Source organism: Miscanthus floridulus, chromosome 8, assembly GCF_019320115.1.
Source record: "Miscanthus floridulus cultivar M001 chromosome 8, ASM1932011v1, whole genome shotgun sequence".
Lineage (NCBI taxonomy): Eukaryota > Viridiplantae > Streptophyta > Magnoliopsida > Poales > Poaceae > Miscanthus > Miscanthus floridulus.
In genome coordinates, this window is record NC_089587.1 from 66,803,468 (window position 1) to 66,823,347 (window position 19,880).

The 19,880-nt window shown below is 50.8% G+C and overlaps 1 protein-coding gene across 1 annotated transcript; it reads left to right on the plus strand.

Moving 5' to 3' along the window:
* The first annotated feature begins 1,089 nt into the window (after positions 1 to 1,089).
* LOC136476582 (phosphatidylinositol-3-phosphatase SAC1-like) lies at positions 1,090 to 19,670 on the plus strand. Its single transcript, XM_066474464.1, has 16 exons — positions 1,090 to 1,560; positions 1,643 to 1,847; positions 3,908 to 4,073; positions 4,176 to 4,398; positions 4,841 to 4,917; positions 5,277 to 5,464; positions 6,122 to 6,219; positions 6,606 to 6,739; positions 6,825 to 6,959; positions 7,159 to 7,528; positions 17,972 to 18,093; positions 18,188 to 18,307; positions 18,382 to 18,612; positions 18,700 to 18,891; positions 19,020 to 19,131; positions 19,231 to 19,670. Exons 1-16 carry the CDS (start codon positions 1,477 to 1,479, stop codon positions 19,480 to 19,482), a joined length of 2,709 nt encoding a protein of 902 aa, XP_066330561.1. The 5' UTR covers positions 1,090 to 1,476; the 3' UTR covers positions 19,483 to 19,670.
* Positions 19,671 to 19,880: the final 210 nt, after the last annotated feature.

Here is a 19,880-nt window from a genome sequence, read left to right on the forward strand (position 1 = left end):
GTTGCTATTCAGCTTTAGTAGATTCAGTCAGATTGATGCTGCCGGCCATAGGGCATCAAAGTGGTCGGTCATTGTCTTTGGGAAAAGTTACTGTGCAACGCATGCGAGAAACCCACCTTGAGCTGTCTGTAGATCGAAAATTTTGAAAAACTAACGTTTTTTATCAAAACTGTGTAAATTTGTTTTTTTTTGGAAAATATGGCAAGAGCTGTCTTTCTAAGAGGGTAGAGAGTTTAAAGATAGCAGAGATTGGTTAACTGAGGTCCTGTTTGGAACGGAGGTTTACAAAACAAATGAATAGGAAGAAACATAGGAATCCAAAACAAATGAATAGGAAGAAACATAGGAATGAGGATGCAAAACAGCAGAGTAGGAAGAAACACAGGAATTAGGATGGATGAAAACTGAAAACTATAGAATTTCAAAACATAGGAATGGGAAGGTTGATGAAAAACTATAGGATTTCAAAATATAGGAATGGACACAGTTTGAGGCGTTTGGATTACAGGAAACAAGCTGCGTTGTCAGCTTTTTATTTATTTCCAGATCAATCCAAACGCTCCTACTCAATTCCTTTCTTATGAATGTGCTCCTTCAAAATTCCCGTGAAAAATTAATCAATCCAAACAGGCCATAAACAGCCACCGGGGCGCCACATTCAAGAAGACAAAAGAAAAGCCACATTCAAGAAGGCAATAAGCAAAAGGAAAGGCACATTCAAGAAGACAACAAAAGAAAAGAAAGATATTACTGCCACATTCGTGAAGACAACAAACAAAAGAGAAGATATATTACTTCATTTGCGTTTAGTCACATAAGCGTTTTTCATGATGTGTCAACATTTTTTAGATGAGAGTGAAGAAGTGAGTTTTACGGGGATGAAACTTTCTTAGCACGGTTACCAACTCTCTATGAGTCATGAAATTAAATATGTATGAACTATAGAATGAAACTTTCCATTGATAGTGGATGTTTAATCCATGTTTCATTTCATTCTATATGACATGTCAATCCTGAGAACAGCGCCACGAAACTTTTCACCTAGCCTTAGCTTGGTGCTTGGAAGCGGTTCACTAGTTCCTCCCTTTTCATATTGTAGAAAAAACTGTGCAAATTTAACCAGTGATTGATTTTTTAACTGCAATTGACTGATTTTTTTTTAGCAGAGCAATTGATTTTTTTTTTTGAAAAAAAGCGGAGCAGAACAATTGATTGATTTCCATTGCGAGGGCAGACTATCACAAAATGGAGTGAAAAAGCGGCCCAGTTCGGCCCACTCAAGTGGGATCCATTCTGGCCAGTTCTCCTGCGCACGGTCACGTACAACATCGGGCACGTGCGCCTTCTCCGCCTTTCCTCTCGTCTCCTTCCTTGGGGGCTCGGCTCGATCCATCTCCCGTGGCGCGCGCGCGGGACGGGAGGCCCCCAGCCACAGCCAGCGAGAGAGGGAGGCGGGGCGGGGAGGCATCTCGCGAGATGGCGGCGGGGGCGGCGGCGGAGGTGGACGACCCGTCGCTGGCGGCGACCCTGGAGAAGTTCCGCCTCTACGAGACGCGCGCGGTGAGCACCTAAACCACCTGCCTCCTCGTTCCCCATCCGATTGGAATCGCTCATCCGCGCGGGGTTGCTCGCTGGGACGCAGAGGTTCTACGTGATCGGGAGCTCGCGGGAGAAGCGCTGGTTCCGGGTGCTCAAGATCGACCGCTCCGAGCCCTCCGAGCTCAACGTCAGCGAGGACCCCGTCTGGTACTCGCTGCAGGAGGTCAAGAGCCTTCTCCAGCGGATCGACGAGGGCAACCGGTGCACCGGTGGACTCACCTTCGTCACCAAGGCCTACGGCATCGCAGGTCGGTCCCTAGTCCTTCTTCCCTTTTCTCAGCGATCAGTTAGTTGCATCCATTCTTCATTCACCTACCTCTGTTGCTCTGTATCGGAGAATTGGATTCTTAACACTAGTTAGATCGCAGCTTCTCTTGTAGATTACACTAGACTAGTTCATCACGCGCGCCCTCGCGCGAGCCGGCAAGGTAGGAAAGGAGATAAAGGGGATTTTTTTTTGGCACCCGATTCACTGCATAGATTGAATGGGGAGCGGAGAAATCCAACCATGCAGCCGATGGATCCGGCCATCCGTCACCGGAGCCGGCAAGGGAAGGGGAGGGAAGCAAGAGAGAGAGCGCACCTTTACGTGTACAGCGGCCGGGCAGCAATCTTTCCGCGGCCACCTCTCCCGCGGCCCGCGCCCACAGTGTGCAGCGGCGGCGGCGGCGGCCAGCGGGCCTGCTCGCAGCGGCGCGCTCGCACTCACCGCCGGCCAGTGGCATGGCGGCCAAGCACAGGCAGCTAGGGTTTGGTCGAGCACACGCGGAGCGGCGGGAAGGGGCAAAGCGGGGGAAGCAGCGGCGGCGCAGGTAGCTAGGGTTTGGTGGAGCACACGCGGAGCGGCGGGAAGGGGCAGCGTGGGGGAAGCAGCGGCGGCGGCTACCGGCATGGGCCTGTCGTGCCGCTCCGTGGCCGAGGACGTCCACCGCCGTCGGGGTGCCCACCGTGGGGGCCCACGCGCGGTGCTGCGCAGTAGGCCGGGTGCGCCGTCGCCCCGCTAGCGCGGCGCACGAGGAGACGCGAACCTGCGGGACGAAGCCGCGTCAGGGTGGCAGCCACGGCGGCGTCCACCTGCGGGGGGCAGCGGGGGCCAGGTCGCGGACGTGTGCCACCGTCGAGCCGGCGCACCGGCCATCGGTGGAGCCCATGCAGCTGGATCTAGTGGAGATGGGGAGGCCTCGCGCTGGATCCGCCTGCTCGCCGCAAATCCACCGCCTCCGTTGCCGGCGCGAGCTCCACGCCGTGCTCCAGCCTCAGATCCGCCGCCGGGAGGGCCCCCTCCAGCGGCCGCTTCAGATCCACTGCCGAGGTTGCCGACGTGACCTCCCCGTCGTCATCCACGCCCACCACGGAGGTCACTCCGCCGCCAGAGCCCTCGGCCGCGTCAGGGCCTCCGCCGGCTGCCCGCGCGGCCGTGGGGACGACCGGCGACGGAGGGGCCAAACCGTAGGACGCGCGACCCGCTGCCTTGCGTCGCAAGGAGGAAGCGGCGTGGTGGAGGGCCATGAGGAGGAGGAGGAGGGTGGCCGCCGCCACACGGAGGGTCGGCCACCGCCGAGGTCTGCCCGCGCCGTCGGCTCGGTCGCGTCGCGACTGGGGAGCGTAAAGGAGAGAGAGGAGGGGATGAGAAGTTTCCTGAAGGAGAATCAGGAGCTCGAGTATATATTTGCTCCACCGGATTCGCACGAGAAGCCGCAGAAGCTAGCAAATTCAACCTAGAGCGACGAGGAGCCGACAGAAGCTGATTCGAAGAGAAGCGGCTACAAGAAATCTGGGCCACCCGACGGATGATCGGACGGTCAGGAGAATTCGGGGCGGGGTGACGTGGCCACCCTGAGAGGCGGCCGAACTCTCCTGCTTTGATATATACTAATACTACTCTTTGGATAACATATACAGATGTTCATTAGAGCTGTCCTGTTGGGAATTCAGGAAAATGGTTCATTTCATCAGGGAATAAATTACTAGAGAATGGCAGGGTTCGTTTTGACTGCACAACTGCTTTAGAACGAAGATAGCTCAGGTACCCTGTGTTAGTAATGCCCCTTGCATCTCTTGCCAACACTTGATTGTTGCTTAGTGCTTTACTGATATGGGTTTTGCGTTCAGATGCTAGGATTCATTATGAACAGGATAGTGTAGGGAGGGAAGGAGATAGATAGAGAGAGAGAGAGAGATGGCGTTTATGTACCTTATGTTTCTTTCCCAAGTTGGTCACTATCGACTACTCTCTTCAACTGCCGGCTCCTATCTTTTTGCGGTTGTTTCTCAAGATTCTTGTTTTTGTTTTCGGCTTGCTATGTAGGTTGCATCAAGTTCCTGGAGTCATATTACCTGATTTTAGTCACCAAGCGCCGCCAAATCGGTTGCATTTGCGGGCATGCTATATATTGTATAGATGAGAGCCAGATGATCACCATCCCACACTCGTCAGTGCAAACAGATGTCGCGACCTCTAAGAATGAGCTGAGGTATAAGAAGGAGCCTTTTTTCTGCGCTGTTTCACACTTTTGAGTTTGCACATATTTCTGTACATTTGCTGAATTAAGAAACTTATACCTCTGTAACAATAGGTACAAGAAGCTTTTGGCTAGTGTTGATCTCACCAAGGATTTCTTCTATAGCTACACATATCCCATCATGCAAAGCCTGCAGCAGAATGTTACTTCTGCAGGGTTGAAGGAAATGCCTTATGAAAATTTGTTTGTCTGGAACACTTTCCTGACAGAGCCAATACGTTCAAGGTGTCACAATACTCTCTGGACAGTAGCTCTTGTCCACGGGCACTTCAAGCAAGTTAGTTATAAACTGCTACTTTTTTCTCCTCTACCTTTTCTGTTCATGAGATTTGGAAAGGGCCTTGGTTGATTATCTCCATTTTTTTTTTGGGGGGGGGGGGGGGGGGGGGGTCTTGCATATTAAGTTGCATGCACCGACCAGTTCAACCCAAAAGCTTAAGCTGATGGGGAGATGTGGGCCAATTCACTTATATTCCAACACTCCCCCTCACGTGGAGGCTCCCTCAGGCCTCAGACGTGGAATAGGAGTGAGCAACAATTATTTTATTTAATTGCGCTAACTAGGATTCGAACTCGAGACCTCTGGCTCTGATACCATATTAAGTTGCATGCACTGACCAGTTCAACCCAAAAGCTTAAGCTGATGGGGAGATGTGGGCAATTCACTTATATTCCAACATTGCATAATGCCTAATTAAGTGTTCCTATTTATTTTCCAGGTCAAGCTGTCAATTTTTGGCAGAGAGATAAATGTTGTTCTCAGCTCTAGAAGATCCCGACACTTTGCTGGGACAAGGTAAGCTTTGTTTGCTTTCTAGTCATGCCATACTTCTTGATTTCCATTTTCATTCATGTAAGCTTAAGCCATTTACTCATTATTGAGCCTTATGTCCTCTTCAATTGAGCATATTATTCTCTTATCGCTGTTGAGTTATCAAATGCACGCCTTGTTCCAAAAAATTAGAACACATATATCTAAGATCTTTATTGGGTGAATATTCTTATGCGAAACTTTTCAAATCACCATTAATTTTCTGTCATCTTTCATTTACTTACCGTTTGGCACCATTTCTCTATGCTCTGCAAGACTGCAAGTTATGTGTTATCTTATTTTTGTTCAATTGAAAATTTACTGCTGCTACACGGTTTCTCTAGGTATTTGAAAAGAGGTGTGAATGACCATGGAAAAGTTGCTAATGATGTTGAAACAGAGCAGATAGTCTTTGAAGAAGAGGCTGGTTCCTGGAAGGGAAGAATGAGTGCTGTAGTACAGATGCGAGGATCAATCCCTCTCTTTTGGTCACAAGAGGCTTCTCGACTTAGTCCTAAGCCTGATATTTTTGGTTAGTAGATTTTGTGAATCATTGATTATAATCTCAGACCAGCTGGTAATAGTTTGATTGCAGGATTATTCGTATAAAATCTTAAGATTTCATCCTTATGGTAGAATAACACACCCGCATTCATATAGAATCTTAACATTTTATTTCCTTATGGTAGAATAACAGACTTGCATGTCTGAGAATGGTCTTGAGGTTTGGCTATTAGATGCTTGATGCACTATTCAACTTCAGATCTTTTTTTTGAAAGGAATTTACTCGGCTTTTAAGAAAGCCAATTAAGGTTTGATACAAACTGGGTATACCAGTTTTCAATAAGACCACACACAGAGACCACCTAAACCTTGCCACGCCCCACTAAAGATCACAAAGACCTCCAAAAAAGACACCCAACATGAACACACAGGTCAACTACAAACTTAGATAACTGAGATATCCGAGCCAGGATCAACTTCAAATCTAACTATTCTTTTAGGCCTTGAAATGAATAAAATTTGTTATGAGTAGCACCTGTTTTCATTTTCCTTGTGAGGATCTAGGCCTGAGTATATACATCTCAGGTATTAGCAAATATGCACAAAACCCACACATGACAAAGAGAACATATACATCCAACAAAAAAAATTATCACTTCTTTCTCACCTTAAAATTTCGCTGCAGTACAGAGATATGATCCCACATATGAAGCAACAAAATTACATTTTGATGATCTCGCCCGGCGATATGGACATCCTATCATAATACTTAATTTGATAAAGGTACATACTCGCAACTTGATTTTGCGATCCCCAAATATTATCATTTGCTGATTAGTTGGGTATTTGAGGCTTTAACCCTAACTAGTGCATTGCATAGGAATTGATTATATGTCCAGAAATACAATATTCCTTTTTGTGTCTCATATATTTATTGATTCTTCATGCCTCTCCAGTAGAAATTACACTATATTACAGTTCTATGCATTGGGGAGTCAAAACTGAACTGAACAATCTGTATCTCTTTTATATTCTGCATGGACATGTTAGTTAGTAGTGTAGCTGTGTTACTAGTTACTACTCTTCGTTGACTTGTTTGTACTGATAACCAACATGTTAAATTTTGTCTTCCATGTGTTACTCATCAAGATTTTCAATTCTCTATGTAGACTGTTGAAAAAAGGCCACGTGAAATGATGCTCAGGCGTGAATATTGTAGAGCTGTTGAATATCTTAATCAAAATGTCCCAGAGGAGAAGAAGTTGAGATTCATCCACTGGGATTTTCATAAATTTGCTAAAAGGTTTTCAAGTGCTTCTTGGCTACCTTCAAACTTATGCAAGCTAGTGCTTGTTCACATGCTGATGTTTCACACTTTACTTTTTCAGCAAATCTGCAAATGTACTAGGTGTTTTAGGAAAAGTTGCAGGTGAAGCACTGGACCTTACTGGGTTTTACTACAGCGGAAAGCCAAAAGTCCAGAAAAAAAGGTCAATTCAGCTTAGTCGAACTAGCACTGCAAGGTAAATATGCAATCTGTTAGAAAGAATGTATAGCTTACAACAAATAGGACCATTGTATCCTGCAGATTTTTTATCCGAGAATTGAGATATCAAATATAAGAAGTGAGCAGTTTCATATGGCTAATCATCTGTCAATACCACACTAGCAACTAGGGATACTACCAATACTAACTGTTGGCAATGTTTTCTTTCTGCGCAGGGATGGCTCCCTTGATATAAGGGCTAGTTCTGGAGATCTTTCAAGGCTCTCTAGTAATGCTGAAGCACTTAGTTCTACAGGCTTTCAGGATATGAGAAATGAGGCTAACAAACAAGAGTTTCTTGGTGATACTCCCTGTTACCAAACTGGAGTTCTTCGTACAAATTGCATTGATTGCCTGGATCGCACAAATGTTGCACAGTATGCTTATGGCCTTGCTGCTTTGGGGAGGCAACTTCATGCAATGGGACTGACAGATGTTTCAAAAATCCACCCTGATAGCAGCATTGCTTCCGCTTTGATGGAAATGTACCAGAGCATGGGTGATGCACTTGCCCATCAGTATGGAGGATCTGCGGCACATAACACGGTCAGTAAATATTCTTTAGCACATATTAATGAAGAATAATTGCCAGTCATTTGTAATGCCCATAGCCCTGTAGCTGTAAGCCCTGCTTCCCAGGCACATTTAGTGTATTTAAGTTTTTAGTTAATCTATGTCATTAAGTCCTTGGGTAGCCCAAGAGTTGTGCGGGTACCCAGACAGCTATTCTGTCTAGTTAAAGCTCTAGTGAGCTGTATGTAATCAATGCAGTACTTATCCTCTATATATTGCAATGCAGTCGCCTGGGAGAGTTGCCCTGGCTGATTATTTCTCTGTTACCTCCAACAATTGGTACCAGAGCCTAGGTTAGACACCTTCTCACCTTCTCATCTTCTCCATGACGTCAACCTCCTCTGAGCGCCGGGCTAGGAAGACCAAGGGAGCCACTGAGGGCGAGCTGGGCGACCCCTCTGGCAGGGCTGCGCGCCTGAAGGCAGCAGAGGAGGCGGCGGCGCTGGCTGTCAAGGTGGCACAGCAGGCTGCAGCAGCCGCGGAGGCGGCGGCCAGGACAGCGCAGGAGCTGCGGGCGGAGATAGCAGCAGAGAAGGGAGATGAGGAGGAGGAGGAGGAAGAAGAAGAGGAGGACCGGAGGAACCGGCGGCCGCGGACTCCGCCGCGGGACAGGCGCCGTTCGCAGTCACCACTGCGTGACCGAAGGCGTCGTGGCGGCGGTCGCTATGAGTCGCCGCAAGGCAGGGTGGTCTACTGCGATTCCGGCAGCGGCACATCATGGCCAATGCTGGACAAGACCAATTATTATGAGTGGAGCCAGACGATGAAGCTCAGGATGCAGGCGCGCGACCTCTGGGAAGCTGTCGAAGGAGGCCCAGTGCAGTTTCGCGACGACAGGCGAGCTCTGGAGGTGATCGTCGCTGCTGTGCCCAAGGAGTTGGGGCTCCCGCTCCTCGACAAGGCGACGGCAAAAGAGGCATGGGATGCCATCGCTGCGACTCGTATCGGTGTGGACAGGGTCCGCCGAGCGACGTTGCAGCGACTGCGTCGGGAGTGGGAGAACATTGACGTCAAGCCTGGCGAGCCGGTGGAGGATTTTGCCCTGCGGCTGTCAACTCTGCACCAGCAGCTGGTGCTTCATGGAGACAGGGACATCGATGAGGCGCGTGTCGTGGAAAAGTTTCTGCGCACGGTGCCGACCAAGTACGCGCAGATCGTCGTCGCCATTGAGCAGTTCCTCGACTTCGAGGCGCTCACGCTTGAAGAGGTGACAGGAAGGCTCAAGGCGGTGGATGACCATGAAGCGCAAGCTGTGACAGAGCCGGTGTTCATCAACGGCAAGCTGCTGTACACTGAGGAGCAGTGGCGTGCGCGTTTGAGGAAGGAGAAGAAAGGCGCAGAAGAAGCTGGCGGTTCTGGTTTCAAGAACCAGCGCGGCGGTGGCGGAGGACGCAGCCGCGGAGGTGGACGCGGACGGGGCAGAGGTGCTGGCCGTGGCGGCGGACGTGGAGAAGGCAATGGCGCCGGCCGTGTTGGCCCCAACACGTGCCTCAACTGCCATCAGGAAGGGCATTGGGCGCGTGAATGTCCCCAGCCGCGCCGTGATGGAACAGAGCGCGGCGGCGGGGGAGGAAATCGTGGTGGACGCGGCGGCGGAAACCGTGGAGGAGGCCGTGGCGGCGGTAACCAAGCTGGGCAGCAAGGAGGACATGAAGGGCGTGCCCAGTTTGCTGAGTGTGAGGAAGATGCAGCTCTGTTTCTGTCTCACGGCTTCATTGAGATGGAACAGAGCACGCCGGAGCTCAACTATACAGCGCAGCGCGTTGAGTTCTTTGAGCCACGTGCGCGTGCTTATCTGGGAGCAGATGATGAAGAGATGGCTGGCGGCTGGTACCTTGATTCAGGCGCAACACACCACATGACTGGGCGGCGTGACCTGTTTTCAGACCTGAACACGGACGTTCGAGGCACGGTTCGGTTCGGGGACGCATCCAAGGTGGAAATCAAGGGCGTTGGCTCAATTGTTTTTGAAGCAAAGACTGGTGAGCATCGTGTTCTTCATGGAGTTTATTTCATTCCGGCGTTGAAGAACTCGATCATGAGCCTCGGTCAACTTGATGAGAATGGCTCAAAGGTGGTGATTGATGATGGAGTACTGCGGATTTGGGAACGCAGCAGCGGTCGCCTACTGGCCAAGGTGAGGCGTGGCGCGAACCGGCTGTATGTACTGCATATGAAGACAGCACAGCCAGTGTGTCTTGCTGCGCGCAGGGATGAGGAGGCGTGGCAATGGCATGAGCGTTTTGGGCATCTGAATTTTGAGGCCCTGCGGAGGCTTGGCAAGGAGGAAATGGCAAGAGGGATGCCAAAGATCGATCATGTTGAGCAAGTGTGTGACACTTGTGTCACCACCAAACAGAGGAGGCGATCATTTCCTGCTGCAGCAACATATCGTGCTCAGGATCACCTTGAATTGGTGCATGGTGATCTCTGTGGGCCAGTTACACCAGCAACTTCGGCAGGTAATCGCTATATTCTGCTGCTTGTAGATGATGCCACACGATTCATGTGGGCAGTGCTACTGTCATCTAAGGATGCTGCAGCAGATGCTATCAAGAAGGTGAAGGCTGCTGCAGAGGTGGAGAGTGGGCGTAAACTGAAAGTTCTGCGCACAGATAATGGAGGAGAGTTTACTGTTGCAGAATTTGCTGCTTATTGGGCCAATGAAGGAGTCAAAAGGCATTACAGTGCTCCTCATTCACCACAGCAGAATGGCGTGGTGGAGCGTAGAAATCAAACCGTGGTGGCCATGGCACGTGCCTTACTCAAGCAGCGCCAGATGCCAGCCAAGTTTTGGGGGGAGGCAGTGATGACTGCTGTGCATATTCTGAATCGGTCACCAACCAAGGCTCTAGGTGATGTCACTCCCTATGAAGCATGGCATGGCCGAGCACCCACTGTTGGCCATCTGAAGGTGTTTGGTTGTGTGGCATATACTCGCCGTTTGTCTCAGCTCAGGAAACTTGATGATCGTGGTGAAGCTGGAGTATTTATTGGCTATGCTGAAGGAGCCAAAGCCTATCGAGTTTTTGATCCAGCATCTCAGCGTGTACGTGTCAGCCGAGATGTGGTTTTTGATGAAGGAAGAGGTTGGGATTGGACATCACCAGCAGCAGGTACGTCTGGGGCAGCTGGTAGTGATTTTGTGGTGGAATTTCCTTGGGAGGAAGAAGTCCCTGGAGCTGGAGGTTCAGTGCAGTCACACTCATCTCCTCAGCCCCATTCTGCCTCACCTGAAGCTTTCCCAGCAGCAGAATCGGTGCTTGATGCAGGAGAAGAGGTGTCTGAGACATCCAGAACGCCTTCACCACCACCAGCTCCAGCCAGCCCACAAGTGGAGCACGTGACTCCCTTGGAAGATGATGAGGAACGGCTGGACACTTATCACAACGACGAGCAGCTGCGCTATCGTACCATAGATGGCATATTGGGCGGGGAACAGGAAGTTCCGCCGCCGGCGCAGCGCTTGTTCGCAGAGCTCCACCTCACCCACTCTGGGGAACCCATTTCTTATGCAGAGGCAAAAGATGATCCTGCATGGCAGGCAGCAATGAAAGAGGAGCTGCGCGCTGTTGAGCGCAATGGCACCTGGGAGCTTGTGTCTCCCCGAGCTGGCCATCGGCCAATTTCTCTAAAATGGGTCTACAAGCTGAAGAAAGATGAGAAAGGAGATGTGATCAAGCACAAGGCTCGGCTTGTTGCTCGTGGGTTTGTGCAGCAAGAGGGTGTTGATTATGAGGATGTGTTCGCTCCTGTTGCGCGCATAGAATCAGTGAGACTGCTGCTTGCTCTAGCTGCCCAGGAAGGATGGACTGTTCATCATATGGATGTCAAGTCAGCTTTTCTAAATGGAGAGCTCAAGGAAGAAGTATATGTCCAGCAGCCACCTGGGTTTGCTATTCCTGGGGAAGAAAGCAAGGTATATCGCCTGCACAAAGCTTTGTATGGGCTGAAGCAGGCACCCAGGGCGTGGAACGCTAAGTTGGACTCTACTCTGAAGGAAATGGGGTTCAAACAGAGCAAACATGAAGCAGCAATTTACAGGAAAGGTTCAGAGGGCTCAGTGTTGCTGGTTGGGGTCTATGTTGATGATCTGATCATCACTGGAGCAGTCAAAGATGAAGTAAAGGCTTTCAAGGAAAGGATGAAATCCACCTTTGAGATGAGTGACTTGGGTTTGCTCAGTTTCTACCTTGGCATTGAAGTGCAGCAAGGCAAGAATGGGACCACCATGAGGCAGACTCACTATGCCAAGAAAATCCTAGAACTGGGAGGCATGTCTGATTGCAATCCAGCAGCTACACCAATGGAAGAGCGCCTGAAGCTCAGCAAGCATAGCACTGCCAAGGAGGTGGATCCAACTCAGTATAGGAGGCTGGTTGGAAGCTTGAGATACCTGGTTCATATCAGGCCTGATTTGGCTTTCTCAGTGGGCTATGTGAGCAGATTCTTGGAGAAACCGACCACTGAGCACCAGCAAGCAGTCAAGAGGGTGCTGAGGTACTTGGCTGGAACATTGGACTATGGTCTGCAGTTCAAAAGAGCCCCAAATTCTGCTAGGTTTGTGGGCTACTGTGATTCAGACCTAGCCGGTGATATTGACTCCAGCAAAAGCACAACAGGTTGTCTGTTCTTCTTTGGCAACAGCTTGGTCAGCTGGCAATCTATCAAGTAGAGGGTGGTGGCTTTGTCTAGTTGTGAGGCTGAATATGTGGCTATGACTTCAGCAGCAACACAAGCCCTGTGGCTGTCAAGATTGTTGGCTGATTTGTTGGGAAGAAAGGTGGAGACTGTGGAACTGAGGGTTGACAACAAGTCTGCAATTGCACTTGCTAAGAACCCTGTCTTCCATGACAGGAGCAAACATATCAGAGTTAAGCAACATTTTATCAGGGATTGTATTGAAGAAGGCAGCATCAGGACTGAGTACATCCCTACAGCTGATCAATTGGCAGACATTCTCACTAAGGCTTTGGGCAAGGCCAAGCTTGAAGATATGAGAAGCAGAATTGGCATCAAGCAGATCAAGAAGGGTTGAAGCAGGTCTTAGGGGGAGAACTGTAGCTGTAAGCCCTGCTTCCCAGGCACATTTAGTGTATTTAAGTTTTTAGTTAATCTATGTCATTAAGTCCTTGGGTAGCCCAAGAGTTGTGTGGGTACCCAGGCAGCTATTCTGTCTAGTTAAAGCTCTAGTGAGCTGTATGTAATCAATGCAGTACTTATCCTCTATATATTGCAATGCAGTCGCCTGGGAGAGTTGCCCTGGCTGATTATTTCTCTGTTACCTCCAACAAGCCCAACTTGCTTGGGACTGAAAGGCTATGTTGTTGTTGTTGTTGTTGTTGTTGTATTTGTAATGCCCATAGGATCCAGATTCCAGAAGTCCTTGTTCTTTTCTTTTTTGGGGGTTTAGAACTATTAGGCAATAGGAGATTGTATATTGCATATATTAGGCAATAGGAGATTGTATATTGCTTATTTAGGCAGTCCAGTCAATTAGGATCAGAGATTTACTCCTGTCCTTGTATTTGTAAACTGCCATGTATAGCAGCAGCAGCTGCCCTATAATATAGGCGCCCCTCTCCCATTGAGAGTGTGGCTTATTGCCCCAACATCATATTCTACATGGTAATCAGAGCCATCTGATCTTGGCCCTCCCTCTCCTCCCTCAAGCCTGCGCCGCTCTCTCCCTGAGTGCCGCCCAAACCTTGCCGCGCCGCCAAACAGCCGCGCCGTCATGACCACAGAATCCTCCACCACCTCCGCCACCTCTCCAGCCATGGCTGAAGCCATCAACCCAACCGTTTGCCCATATGCTCTGGTAAACGTCAAGACCCACATCCCCATGACCCTCGAGCTGCGACCCTCCAACTACACCAAGTGGTCCACAGCTTTCAACGCCATGTGTGGCAAATTCGGGCTGCTCTCGCACCTTGACGTCGTCTCCCCTACGCCCACTGATGATGCATGGGTGCAGGCTGATTTCTGCATCCGCAGTTGGATCTTCGGCACCGTCTCCGACTCCGTCCTCAACCTCGCTATGACCGGCGCCCAGCAGACCGCCGGCCAGCTCTGGACAGCCATCGCCGCCTTATACCAGGCTAACAAGGCGCCCCGCGCCGTCTTCCTAAGTCACGAGTTCCACTCGTTGACCCAGGGCGACTCCTCCATCGACGAGTACTGCGTGCGCATGAAGGAGGCTGCCGACAATCTTCGCGACGTCGGGCAGACCATCACCGAGCCCAACCTCGTCCTCAACCTGCTCCGCGGCCTCAACGAGAAGTACCAATCCGTCGCCGACAACATCGCCGCCCAGGAACCTCTCACCTTTGCTGTTGCCAGGAACCAACTCCTCCTCAAGGAGCTGCGTCTCAAGAACGAGGACAAGGTCCGCGCCGCTTCGGCCCTTCTCGCTGCCTTCACCGGCGCCCCTAGTGGCGCCCCCCCGGCCGGAATCCCACAGCAGCAGTCGCGCCAGCGGCAGCAACCGCGCCAGCATCAGCAGCCGCGCCAACACCAGCACGGCAACGGCGGCCGCCGCGACAACCCTCGGCGTGACAGCAAGCGTCAGCCCTGGGGCTTTGATCCTTGGACTGGTGCACGTGTCAACCCCGGCGACCGCGTCATACCTCCCTGGGAACGCGACCAGGGCGGTTCCGGCGCCCCTGGCAGCCACACATGGCAGCCCCCACGCCATCAGGGGGTGCTCGGTGCCTCTCCTCAGGCGCACACGGCGTTCGCCCCCGTCCAGGCTTCCTCCAACAACACTGGCGGACCGACATGGGACTCGGCCGACCTCATTACTGCCCTGCAGCACTTGGCTGTCCAGGGCAGCCCCTCATGGGTCGTTGACTCCGGCGCTTCATCCCACATGACGTCCTCCGATGGTATGCTCCTCCAGCGCCTACCCCCCTCCACCTCCTCTATAACAGTAGGCAATGGCACTAGTATTCCGGTCACGTCTAGAGGTCACTCCATCCTACCCACCGCCACAGCAAACTTCTCCCTCAATAACATTCTCGTCGCCCCTTCCCTCGTCCGTAATCTTTTATCCGTTCGTCAATTCACCCGTGAAAATCGCTGCTCTCTTGAATTTGACGCTCTTGGTTTTTCTGTTAAGGATACCCAGACGGGACGCGTGATTCATCGCTGCAATAGTACCGGTGATCTCTACACCATACCTGCTATCCCTCCGACCGCTGGCGCCTCCTCACATGCTCTCCTGGCTGTTTCGTCGACTCTGTGGCACCAGCGTCTCGGCCATCCAGCCCCTGCTGCATTACAACAGTTAAATAAAATACATGCTGTTTCCTATAATAAAGTAGATCGCTCCCTCTGTCATTCATGTCAACTAGGCAAGCATACGCGTCTACCCTTCAGTGCCTCTCAGTCTTGTTCCCATGCCCCGTTTGAACTACTTCATTGTGATGTTTGGACCTCTCCAATACCTAGTATATCTGGTTTTTCATACTATTTAGTTTGCCTGGATGATTACAGTCACTATTGTTGGGTTTTTCCTCTCCGACGCAAATCCGAGGTCCATCAACACTTAGTTGAGCTCACAGCTCTTGCACAAACCCAATTTAACCTCCCTGTAAAATGCTTCCAAACCGACAATGGCACCGAATTCGTCAATACAGCCACCACCACCTTCTTCGCTGCTCGGGGAACACTTCTCCGTCTCTCCTGCCCATACACTTCCCCTCAAAATGGCAAGGCGGAACGCACCATCCGCACCCTCAACAACTCAATTCGCACCATGCTGCTCCACGCCTCCATGCCGCCTGCATACTGGGCTGAGGCTCTCGCTGCCGCCTGCTACTTACTCAACAGGCGCCCTTCCTCCTCCATATCCCATGAGGTTCCCTTCACTCGCCTCCATGGACAGCCACCCACCTACAGCCACCTTCGCGTTTTTGGGTGCCTATGCTACCCAAACCTACAGGCTACCTCCCCACATAAGCTCGCACCTCGCTCCGCGGCATGCATTTTCCTTGGGTATCCATCCTCTCATAAGGGTTATCGGTGTCTTAACCTGGAAACTCAACGCATCATTATTTCTCGTCATGTTGTGTTCGATGAGACTGTTTTTCCTTTTTCCACTGCCAGCGTCCTCCCATTCCCTCGCTCCCTGGATTTCCTTCTAGACAACGATTCGGTTTCGGTGCCTTGCTCTACTGTTCCTGCAGGTGGAGGTCCCTCCTCAACGACCACGGTTGCTCCGTCCACCCTGGACGTTGTGCAGCCGCCTCCTGATGATGACCCGGCTCTTCTCCTGCCTGGGGGGCGCGGCCCTGTGCCCCCTAGCCCCAGTTCGGCTTCTCCACCACCGGGCGGGTGTGGTCACGTGCCCCCGCCTGGCCTTCCTGTGGCTCCGTTCCCACGGACCTACAGTCGACGACCCCAGCCGGTGCCAGCGCCATCGGTTGTCCCTACAGCACCGGCGCCTCAGGCTGCAACCCCATCTCCGCCACTCACGCGCACCAGGACCGGCGCCATCCCGCGTGTGAGCTACGAGGGGCTCGCTGCCACCTTCTCGCCCTCACCATCGCCTTTACCGGCGAACTACCGCAGCGCCCTCGCCGATGCCAACTGGCGGGCTGCGATGATGGCTGAGTACCAGGCACTCGTCGACAACGACACCTGGCGTCTTGTTCCGCGCCCTCCTGGCGCGAACGTTGTGACGGGCAAGTGGATTTTCCGGCACAAATTCCATGCCGATGGGTCCCTCGCTCGTCACAAGGCCCGCTGGGTGGTCCGCGGGTTTTCCCAACGAGAAGGTATTGACTACGACGAGACATTCAGTCCGGTGGTCAAACAGGCTACCATTCGGACCGTTCTCAGCATTGCCGTCTCCCGCGCCTGGCCGATCCACCAGCTGGATGTGAAGAATGCCTTTCTTCACGGCCACCTCGACGAGACGGTCTACTGCCAGCAGCCACCAGGTTTCGTCGACCCCGCCGCTGCAGATCACGTCTGCCTCCTGCAGAAGTCCCTGTACGGATTGAAGCAGGCCCCGCGCGCTTGGTACCAGCGGTTCGCGGCCTTCCTTCAACAGCTCGGCTTCGTCACCTCCGCCTCCGACACGTCCCTCTTTGTTCTCACTGAGGGGACGAGTCTCGCCTACTTGCTGCTCTACGTCGACGACATCATCCTCACCGCCTCAACTCCCGCTCTTCTGCAGCGACTCATGGCACGACTCCAGTCTGAGTTCGCCATGACCGACTTGGGTGCTCTTCACCACTTCCTCGGCGTCGCCGTTACCCGCACCCCCGACGGCCTGTTCCTGTCACAGCGACAGTACGCCGTCGATCTCCTCCAGCGGGCGGGCATGGCTGAGTGTCATCCTACGTCAACCCCTGTTGATACTCAGGCCAAGCTCTCCGCCCATGACGGCGACAAACTGTCAGACAAGGACAGCTCAGAGTTCAGGAGCTTAGCAGGGGCTCTTCAGTACCTGACTCTGACGCGTCCTGATCTGGCTTATGCAGTTCAACAGGTGTGTCTCTTCATGCACGCCCCAAGGGAGCCCCACCGTGCGCTCATCAAGCGCATTCTGCGCTATGTGAAGGGCACGCTTTCCTCCGGTCTTCACATTGGCGCCGGCTCCGTCCAGACACTGACCGCATACTCTGATGCTGACTGGGCTGGTTGCCCTGACTCCAGGCGGTCCACTTCTGGTTTCTGCGTCTATCTCGGCGACAACCTGGTCTCCTGGTCCTCCAAACGCCAGACCACGGTCTCCCGCTCTAGTGCTGAGGCCGAATACCGTGCTGTGGCTCATGTTGTGGCCGAGTGCTGTTGGCTGCGGCAACTCCTTCAGGAGCTCCATCTTCCGCTGCCCCAGGCCACGGTGGTTTTCTGCGACAATGTCAGCGCCATCTACATGACGGCCAATTCAGTCCACCACAAGCGCACGAAGCATATTGAAATTGACATTCACTTTGTGCGCGAGAAGGTGGCTCTTGGCGAGATTCGAGTCCTTCATGTTCCTTCATCTCATCAGTTCGCTGACATTATGACAAAAGGGCTCCCAACGCCGCTGTTTCAAGAGTTCAGAACCAGCCTGTGCGTCCGCAAGCCTCCCGCTTCGGCTGCGGGCGGGTATTAGGCAATAGGAGATTGTATATTGCATATATTAGGCAATAGGAGATTGTATATTGCTTATTTAGGCAGTCCAGTCAATTAGGATCAGAGATTTACTCCTGTCCTTGTATTTGTAAACTGCCATGTATAGCAGCAGCAGCTGCCCTATAATATAGGCGCCCCTCTCCCATTGAGAGTGTGGCTTATTGCCCCAACATCATATTCTACAAGAACTTTAGATAAAGGTGGTTAGCAGAGCTATCTGCTATTGCCTCTTTGGCCCTTCCCTGGTTTCAGACATTCAGTACTGTCCAATGAACACAATTTCAGGTTTTCCCTGAGAGGCAAGGGAAGTGGAAGGCTACTACTCAGTCTCGGGAGTTCCTGAAATCAATTAAACGGTATTACAGTAATGCCTACACTGATGGTGAGAAGCAGGATGCTATAAATCTGTAAGTCTATCGTGTTGCTTTATCATCATAGATGTATTAAACATATAAGGTAGTGAACCAGCTCTTGAGTTGTTTACTGCCATGGTACTATCAGATTTCTTGGGTATTTTCAACCACAAGAAGGAAAACCAGCTCTTTGGGAGCTGGATACCGATTACTATCTTCATGTGACAACAGCTGGGGATGATCTTATGTCTGATAGCTATCACTTGAGGCAAGTTTAGTGGTTATTTGGTTCACTGCTATGATACAATGATTTCAGTCCCTTGACAAGATGATAACTCACAGTTCTGCACCTGGAAATAATGTGTTTGTGGGATTTGGAGCTGCATTGAACCCTGGAACCACATTGAGCCCTGTTCCAGCATGTAAAGAGGATTTCTCAAGGATGAAACTTACTTCATTTGACAAACTTATAGAAAGAACATGTAGTTCAATAAGGAATGTAAGACTTCATTGTGATGCTGATCTAAAGCTAAGTGGAGGTGTTGGAACTTCTGGAATGGCGCCAGATGCAGCGTATGCAGTTTCCCCCCCTTGTAACATATGGTTCTTGCTTGAATTTATTTTTTTGTGATGTCCTTACAGCATGCATTCATGATTCAGTGAGATACAGCTTAAAAGCCCAAACTGGTTGTTTGGTCAAAGAAAACATACAGAGACAATGCCAACTGCAAGAGTTGCCCTGGCTGAAAACGTGAACGAGGGGAACAAAGATGAGTCAAATGTCTCACTTTGTGGGGAACTGAATTGGCTATCCTCCTCAGCTGAATCATGTGAGGAGGACATTTTCAGAAGGTGACTCCATAAAATTGCTGTAGCTCTTTACAAATGACTCCTTTGTGAGAGCGTGTGATTGATACCCATCATTTTCACATTCTATTGTAGATAATTTTGGAAATTTTTGTTGCCTTTGCAATATGCAGGTATCTTGCATTCACAACAGCGGATGTAGAGAATGGCTGGTACGGTGGAACACTTATATATGACCGAGATGAAAACAGCGGGGCTTACAAGCACTATTCTGAACTCTGCCAGGTGAGTGTCTCAATGGTTTGGAAAAAAACAAACAATCAATCTCATCAGCTTGCTTCTGAAAGTACGAGTTTGCATATATTTATGTTTGTGATACTGTAGGGAGCTGTCATGGATCCTTTTGAGCATGACCCTGAGAAAGAGCGGCATTATGCGGAGGCCCTTAGTGTGGATCTCGATGTTTCGAATGATGCACGGGTAGAGGCCGAAATGCAAGCCGCGCTGGATGACTACCAGATCATAGGGTCAGACCTGAGCATTATCCCTTCATGCGGAGCACTCGCAGAGGATCCGAGCCAGCTGACGAGGTGGATCATTGGAGATGAGAAGCTGCTTGTGGGTGCTGCACAGTAGACCGGTGGGGTTTCTGTGGAGGGTTGTACAGCAACAGATTGCCATTCACCGATTCAGCGTTTGTGTTTTAGAGCTATTTCCCTGAAACAATTACCCACTGTATTTAGCCATTTTTTTATTCCTGGTAGCACAATCGAATAATCATGATGATTGAAAGATGGTAATGTGTTTGCATGCGGTGCAAATTATTTTTGTTAGCCCACGTGCATGCCCATATATCGATTAAGGATGGAGTGTATGAAAAAAGTGAAATACTCCATCCACTCCAAATTATAAATTGTAGCAGGGTGGCCTTGCTGCAGGGATTGACATTGGCAATTATAGATAGTAAGAAAAAAGTGAAATACTCCGTCCATTCCAAATTATAAGACATTTTGACTTTTCTAAATATATTGCTT

What these genes read in the sequence shown, in the direction of transcription:
- LOC136476582 (XM_066474464.1), top strand. Translation starts at nt 1,477, where the DNA reads ATGGCGGCGGGGGCGGCGGCGGAGGTGGACGACCCGTCGCTGGCGGCG. An exon ending in TCCTAAGCCTGATATTTTTG is followed by an intron (nt 5,465 to 6,121) that starts GTTAGTAGATTT and finishes ATTTCGCTGCAG; the next exon opens with TACAGAGATATGATCCCACA. An exon ending in GGAATGGCGCCAGATGCAGC is followed by an intron (nt 18,613 to 18,699) that starts GTATGCAGTTTC and finishes TTCATGATTCAG; the next exon opens with TGAGATACAGCTTAAAAGCC.